We start from the raw sequence: 8,624 nt of genomic DNA, 5'->3' as shown, positions 1-8,624 counted from the left end.
TAGCCTCCAGTTTCATCCACCTCATTAGAACTGATTCAAATGTATTCTTTTTAATGGCTGAGTAATACTCCATTGTGTATATGTACCACAGCTTTCTTATCCATTCATCTGCTGATGGACATCTAGGTTGCTTCCATGTCCTGGCTATTATAAACAGTGCTGTGATGAACACTGGGATACATGTGTCTCTTTCCCTTCTGGTTTCCTTGGTGTGTATGCCCAGCAGTGGGATTGCTGGATCATAAGGCAGTTCTATTTCCAGTTTTTTAAGGAATCGCCACACTGTTCTCCATAGTGGCTGTACTAGTTTGCATTCCCACCAACAGTGTAAGAGGGTTCCCTTTTCTCCACACCCTCTCCAGCATTTATTGCTTGTAGACTTTTGGATCGCAGCCATTCTGACTGGTGTGAAATGGTACCTCATAGTGGTTTTGATTTGCATTTCTCTGATAATGAGTGATGCTGAGCATCTTTTCATGTGTTTGTTAGCCATCTGTATGTCTTCTTTGGAGAAATGTCTATTTAGTTCTTTGGCCCATTTTTTGATTGGGTCATTTATTTTTCTGGAGTTGAGCTGTAGGAGTTGCTTGTATATTTTTGAGATTAGTTGTTTGTCAGTTGCTTCATTTGCTATTATTTTCTCCCATTCTGAAGGCTGTCTTTTCACCTTGTTGATAGTTTCCTTTGATGTGCAGAAGCTTTTAAGGTTAATTAGGTCCCATTTGTTTATTTTTGCTTTTATTTCCAATATTCTGGGAGGTGGGTCATAGAGGATACTGCTGTGATATATGTCAGAGAGTGTTTTGCCTATGTTCTCCTCTAGGAGTTTTATAGTTTCTGGTCTTATGTTTAGATCTTTAATCCATTTTGAGTTTATTTTTGTGTATGGTGTTAGAAAGTGTTCTAGTTTCATTCTTTTACAAGTGGTTGACCAGATTTCCCAGCACCACTTGTTAAAGAGATTGTCTTTAATCTATTGTCAGACTGAAAGTGAAGGGCTGGAAAAAGATTTTCCATGCAAATAGGGACCAAAAGAAAGCAGGAGTAGCAATACTCATATCAGATAAAATAGACTTTAAAACAAAGGCTGTGAAAAGAGACAAAGAAGGTCACTACATAATGATCAAAGGATCAATCCAAGAAGATATAACAATTATAAATACATATGCACCCAACACGGGAGCACCGCAGTATGTAAGACAAATGCTAACAAGTATGAAAGGAGAAATTAACAATAACACAATAATAGTGGGAGACTTTAATACCCCACTCACACCTATGGATAGATCAACTAAACAGAAAATTAACAAGGAAACACAAACTTTAAATGATACAATAGACCAGTTAGACCTAATTGATATCTACAGGACATTTCATCCCCAAACAATGAATTTCACCTTTTTCTCAAGTGCACATGGAACCTTCTCCGGGATAGATCACATCCTGGGCCATAAAGCTAGCCTTGGTAAATTCAAAAAAATAGAAGTCATTCCAAGCATCTTTTCTGACCACAATGCAGTAAGATTAGATCTCAATTACAGGAGAAAAACTATTAAAAATTCCAACATATGGAGGCTGAACAACACGCTGCTGAATAACCAACAAATCACAGAAGAAATCAAAAAAGAAATCAAAATTTGTATAGAAATGAAAGAAAATGAAAACACAACAACCCAAAACCTATGGGACACGGTAAAAGCAGTCCTAAGGGGAAAATTCATAGCAATACAGGCACACCTCAAGAAACAAGAAAAAAGTCAAATAAATAACCTAACTCTACACCTAAAGCAACTAGAAAAGGAAGAAATGAAGAACCCCCAAGTTAGTAGAAGGAAAGAAATCTTAAAAATTAGAGCAGAAATAAATGCAAAAGAAACAAAAGAGACCATAGCAAAAATTGACAAAACCAAAAGCTGGTTCTTTGAAAGGATAAATAAAATTGACAAACCATTAGCCAGACTCATCAAGAAACAAAGGGAGAAAAATCAAATCAATAAAATTAGAAATGAAAATGGAGAGATCACAACAGACAACACAGAAATACAAAGGATCATAAGAGACTACTATCAACAGTTATATGCCAATAAAATGGACAACGTGGAAGAAATGGACAAATTCTTAGAAAAGTACAACTTTCCAAAACTCGACCAGGAAGAAATAGAAAATCTTAACAGACCCATCACAAGCACAGAAATTGAAACTGTAATCAGAAATCTTCCAGCAAACAAAAGCCCAGGTCCAGACGGCTTCACAGCTGAATTCTACCAAAAATTTAGAGAAGAGCTAACACCTATCCTGCTCAAACTCTTCCAGAAAATTGCAGAGGAAGGTAAACTTCCAAACTCATTCTATGAGGCCACCATCACCCTAATACCAAAACCTGACAAAGATGCCACAAAAAAAGAAAACTACAGGCCAATATCACTGATGAACATAGATGCAAAAATCCTTAACAAAATTCTAGCAATCAGAATCCAACAACACATTAAAAAGATCATACACCATGACCAAGTGGGCTTTATCCCAGGGATGCAAGGATTCTTCAATATCCGCAAATCAATCAATGTAATACACCACATTAACAAATTGAAAAATAAAAACCATATGATTATCTCAATAGATGCAGAGAAAGCCTTTGACAAAATTCAACACCCATTTATGATAAAACTCTCCAGAAAGCAGGAATAGAAGGAACATACCTCAACATAATAAAAGCTATATATGACAAACCCACAGCAAACATTATCCTCAGTGGTGAAAAATTGAAAGCATTTCCTCTAAAGTCAGGAACAAGACAAGGGTGCCCACTTTCACCATTACTATTCAACATAGTTTTGGAAGTTTTGGCCGCAGCAATCAGAGCAGAAAAAGAAATAAAAGGAATCCAAATTGGAAAAGAAGAAGTAAAACTCTCACTATTTGCAGATGACATGATCCTCTACATAGAAAACCCTAAAGACTCCACCAGAAAATTACTAGAACTAATCAATGACTATAGTAAAGTTGCAGGATATAGCTGCAAATTTTTAAAAGAGAACACGATGATGTGATGTTTCATTTTCCATCTCACCACCTAACACACTGCATTAGAACATTTAGTTTCCTGCAGATCATTTAGCTCATGACTCACCCACTAGCCTACAGATATTGTACCCTTGACCTGTGCACACTACCACCCTTATGGCTTCAACACTCTATTTTCCCCCACAGATCCAGCCACGCACTGTCTCACTCATGGATATGAGTGCTACACGTATAACCAAGTACTGAATCTCTAATGAATGTCTAATAAATTAAAACTTATTTTGGGCATAAATGAATGGTGGAGAAAAAGGAAAAAGTTGCATGAAATTTACCATACTTGAAATTTGGCCAATTTACCCATTCCCTGAAATTTACTCTTCTTCTTGGTCAGAAAAGAGTGGGTAATTAAACATGGAATAACATTAAACAGTCTGGCCATTCTAATAACAATTATATTTCTCTCCAACAGAAGTTTAAAATAGAACTGAAAGAAATACTCATTACCTCACTTAATCACTAAAGAATTTCACAAGAGTCTAGTAATTATCTGGTACCCAATTCATTATCATATGTTAAAGTTTTCTTTAACATACCTAACATTTTGAATGCCTCTTTTAAGCTGTATTTTTATGATTTGTTTTGGAGTGTTTCTAAAGGCATGTGTGTGTAGGTATTTATGCATACACACATATTCTACTGGAAAGCTTATAGTAAATATTTAACTAAAATATTAGTAATATCCATAAATAAATATGTAATCAAGCCCTTAAAGCAAATATGAACACTGAAAAATGTTCCATTATACAGTCAATGTTTGCTTTCTGTCTTTTTAATCAGCACATAGTAGCTCCATTTCTGAGATCAGGTAGTAGTATGAAATATTTTTCCCATGATTTACCCTATTCTAGGTTGAACTGCAAACTCTATGAAATGATCCTTTGGACTATATTTATAAAAGATCATAATATTTAGAAATAATTTGAATAGCTTAGAAATTATACAGGAAGTCAACTCCAAGTATTCCGATTCTGAAACATCTCGGTGTGACTTTTCACTTAAGCTATGAGCATTACTTCCCCTTTAGGATAAGAAGTAATGATTCCCATGCATCATTCAATCATCCTAAATCTTAGTTTCCATTTCTCTTTATTAATAGGCAATTGGGAATAAACTAATAGTTAAATAATATTTATATTATTTACTTCCAAAAATGTTTGATTTATATTCAGTTTAACAGACATGTATATAACAATGCAATGGAGATATTATTTTCATAAATGTTATTCATTCTCATAATAATGTTAGCACCCCTTCAAAAACTGAATCTTTTAATTTTGGAAAGGACTGAAATCTATTAGTTACTTAATTTTGAAATTATTAAATGCTACATATAGTGAAACTAATATTATTCTATATGGATTAGCAGTACTTTGACATTTTAAGATACTTGACATATGTGTTCCTATAAATTATTATTTTATAAAACACACTATAAAGGGGAACTGAAAGAAACAGAAAACTCACTGATGCAACAAGGATGGTTAAGCTCTTTGGGGTAAAGGATACTAGAGCTGTAAGTCATGAAGAATCAAATGCCTTATAATTCGAGTACTAAACATCTAGAATTAAACTAGCACCAGAGCCAACAGGTAAAATGAAACCAGTGCCATATACTCTTTTTAATGTATGGGAAAACTTCTGAGAAAAAAACAATTTTTTTGAGGAATAAAAGCATATGAGAAAATTTGCTTAAAGTTCCTAGTTTTGTGAAATACTATTTACTCTTCTTGGTATCAAAATCTGGCAGCATTTGACTATAGCAACTTAAAGTTGTGCCACCCTAATCCCCATATTTCATACCTGTGAGAAATATGAAGTATTTAGTGAAAATCCATTTGGGGAATTTGGAAAAGTTTAGGAGCAGGCTTATTTTAAATTTTTATGTCCCAATGGAGCTTAGAGGATTTAATTTGAGGGCCATTCTATTTTGTAATAGGAAAAGCACCTACTGTTTTGAATGATAAACTCAAAGTTATGGCTTGACTTGCAACAGAGAGAAGTGCAGAGACACTGACAGACTTAGTACCATTTTCCTAAAATATAGAGTAAGTGGGAATGTAAGAAATAGGCAGAAATTAAAATCTGCAATTCACAAAATAGAATGATTGAGAATGAGATGACGTGTGGGGGTGAGAGCTTGTTTCAAAACTACTCCTGATTAAATTAGATAGCCGATGGGAATTTGCCCTATGGCTCAGAAAACTCAAACAGGGACTCTGTACCAACATAGAGGGGTGGGGTGGGGAGGGAGATGGGAGGAAGTTTCAAAAGGGAGGGGATACGTGCATACCTATGGCTGATTCATGTTGAGGTTTGACAGAAAACAGCAAAATTCTGTAAAGCAATTAATTTTCAATAAAAAATAAATAAATTAGGGAAAAAAAAAAAACTACTCCTGATTGATCAAAGCCACTTGTCTAGTATATTCTTCCTGTTGAATACAGTAGACAACTGGATGCCATAAAGGAAATGGTTCTTTCCTTAATTTTAATCTATTATACTTCACAATAGACCCTACCACATAACCTAATATATCCATGTTAATACAGTAATTATATAATCCCAATGGTTTTTTGCTGGGAGTATATGTGCCAGAATGAGGGAATATCAAGCTACTAAGTAGCCTGACCTTTTGGTCTTGTCTGGCTTTGTGGCTGAAAGCATATGTGGCTCGAGCTGCATCTCATGCAGAATAATGACAGAACGATCACTGGGGCATGAAACCACAACCTGTGGGGAGCTAATCACGACCATTAATCTCTGCCGCACTCCTCTAGGCTTTGAGGCTAGGAGCAGTGACAGAAAGAGATTTCATTTTGTTTACTGAATATAAATGAATCCCAAATCAGCTTCTTGGTAGAAATGGAGAAGAAAACAATATTACAGGTAACTAATTTGAAATTGCATATTGTGTGAAATTGCATATTGAGACTCACTTCTATTGGGCTATATTTGATCTTTTTACTGCAGTAGTCCCATCTGAGGACTCAGAGGATATGTATCTACATTGCTAAGTTCTTATCATCAAAGTTCTCAGGCACAGACATCTGAGAGTAATTTATGGAAAGTAAACTTTCCTGATATCCTCACTTGAAATAAATTATGTCATGAAACTAAAAAAAAAAAAAAAATAGATTTAGTTTTTTTTTTTTTTTTACTTTTTACATTGCCTTTCTAGTATAATCTTAACCATGAGATTACTGCATATATCTATACAGAATTAATGTTAGCTTGCTGCTTCTAAATTCCATTGATAATATCTCTTGCCAACAATCCAGAAGAGCTGTGCAGACTGAAAACAGGAATCATAAGACCTTATAACAAAGTGTTTTTTAATAATAAAACAATGGGAGAATTTTTCTGATATTTGAAATCAATGCGAAGTTGGTGGATAGGGCTGTTCAGTATTTGGGAAAGAGCTAGAAGTACATTAAAAAGAAAAATTTAGCAAACATTTTGACTATGTTGGTGTCTAAATTAAAGTTTTGTGTTAGGTACAATAACTTTATAAAAACTATGTAATATTTGTTACTCACTGCCACCATCATCATTCAAACACACACACACACACACACACACACACACACCCTCAGAGGAAAATAATAAACACAATAAAGAAGAAGCTTGTTGTAGAAAAAAGAACTGGATTTTGCTTAAGAATTTCCTGATTGGAGACCTGACTCTGTCCGTCAAAACTCACATAAACTCAGACAAGTAACAACCCACTGAAGCCGCAGTTTCCTCACCTCAAATGTGAAAGAACTGAACAAGGTATTTTAGTGGTTAAGCTGTCAAAATGTTTATTCATTTAATAAAACTAATTGCCTAAATATTTAATTCCTGAATTTTAATTTCTGAATTAGCTATATTAATGATTATTTACATCTGCACATAATGTGAGCAAATCCATCTTATTTCACTAAAGCTTTAGTATTGTCCCACGTTGTTTTGAATATATCAGGTGATAGACATGTCACAGATGCTATCAATACTTCAATTGCAACCTGAGAAAGTACACAGACACGTGTCTTCTCAAAGTATGCACATTTAAGTCTCATTGTACCTATTGTTTTTCCTAACTTGCAATTAAGTCTATGAAACATACTCATCAAGTTCCAGGTAATGCCAAATTACAAGAAAAAGTCAACTTAAAAAAGAAAAAAAAAAAGCTCTAATTGTGCAGGAAGCCTTCAAGATGGTGCAGAGGAAAGACAAGAAGCCTAAAAAGTCAACCTGGAAGTTTAATTTGGAGTTTACTCATCCAGTAGAAGATGGAGTTTTTGATTCTGGAAATGTTGAACAGTTTATGCTGGAGAAGGTTAAAGTGAATGGAAAGACTGGAAATCTTGGGAATGTCGTTCACATTGAACACTTCAAGAATAAAATCATAGTTGTTTCTGAGAAACAGTTCTCTAAAAGGTATTTGAAGTACTTTACCAAGAAATACCTTAAAAAGAACAGTCTTCATGATTGGCTTCCTGTGGTTGCATCTGACAAGGAGACTTATGAGCTTCGTTACTTCCAGATTAGACAAGATGAAGATGAATCTGAGTCTAAGGACTAGATGATGCCATCCTTTATAGGGCTTTGCTTGCTAATAAAACAAATTAACCATACTAAAGAAAGAAACATCTTGAAATGGACCTTTAGCTTATTAGTGGGGAAAAAAAAAAAAAAACATTACCCTGTATGTTAAATATTCATCTTTGTATTTAAGTGTATGCTGTTTATATGGTACTGGCCTTCCTTTAATACTTTCTTATATTTTTATTGCAGTATAGTTGATTTACAGTGTTGAATTAGTTTCAGGTGTATAGCAGAGTGAATGAGTTATACATATATCCACTTGTTCTTTTGTCATACAGAACACAGTATTGAGTCCAGTTCCTGTGATATACAGCAGGTTTTTAGTTACATGTTTTATGTATGCTAAGTTGTTTCAGTCACGTCCAACTCTTTGGAAACCCATGGACTGTAGCCTGCCAGGCTCCTCTGTCCATGGGATTCTCCAGGCAAGAACACTGGAGTGGGTTGTCACTTCCCACTCCATCTGTTTTATGTATAGTAGTGTGTATATACCAGTGTCAATCTTCCAATGTACCCCACTCCCCTGTATCCCCTGGTAATTGTTAAGTCTACATCCGACTTCTGTTTTATAAATAAGTTTTTCCCCTTCCCCCCTTTAAATACTTTGTATATGCAATATTTAAATAGCTTATAGTTAGTGGAATTTCTTTCAGGATGTATGTAATATACTAATTTTACAGATGTCTTCAAGTTAAAAGTATATAGTGAAAAAAGCACAATTTGGGGTGTAACAACTATACAATAAAATATTTAGATTTGAAAAAAAAGAAAAACATGCAGAATAAGCATGAAAATGTCGGAATCATAATTACATGTCAATATAAATTAAGGGTCAATGTAATAAACATAATAAGCCCCCTCCTCATCGTCATAGCTAGTTATTACTGAATCCTTTGTACCAGGCATGGATTTAAGAGGTATGTGCATGCTGTGCTAAGCTGCTTCAGTTATGT

General features: G+C 34.5%; 1 protein-coding gene across 1 annotated transcript; it reads left to right on the top strand.

Annotated features, from left to right (window-relative positions):
* Positions 1 to 7,279: 7,279 nt before the first annotated feature.
* On the top strand, positions 7,280 to 7,648 carry LOC102287535 (ribosomal protein eL22-like). Its single transcript, XM_005897680.1, has one exon. It carries the CDS (start codon positions 7,280 to 7,282, stop codon positions 7,646 to 7,648), a length of 369 nt encoding a protein of 122 aa, XP_005897742.1.
* Positions 7,649 to 8,624: the final 976 nt, after the last annotated feature.

The sequence above is a fragment of the Bos mutus genome, chromosome 20, assembly GCF_027580195.1.
Source record: "Bos mutus isolate GX-2022 chromosome 20, NWIPB_WYAK_1.1, whole genome shotgun sequence".
NCBI classification, from domain to species: Eukaryota; Metazoa; Chordata; class Mammalia; order Artiodactyla; family Bovidae; genus Bos; species Bos mutus.
Note: the sequence above shows the minus strand (reverse complement) of the source record. Positions and strands in the feature narration are given on the sequence as shown.

Coding starts and splice junctions, on each gene's coding strand:
- LOC102287535 (XM_005897680.1), top strand. CDS start 7,280: ATGGTGCAGAGGAAAGACAAGAAGCCTAAAAAGTCAACCTGGAAGTTT.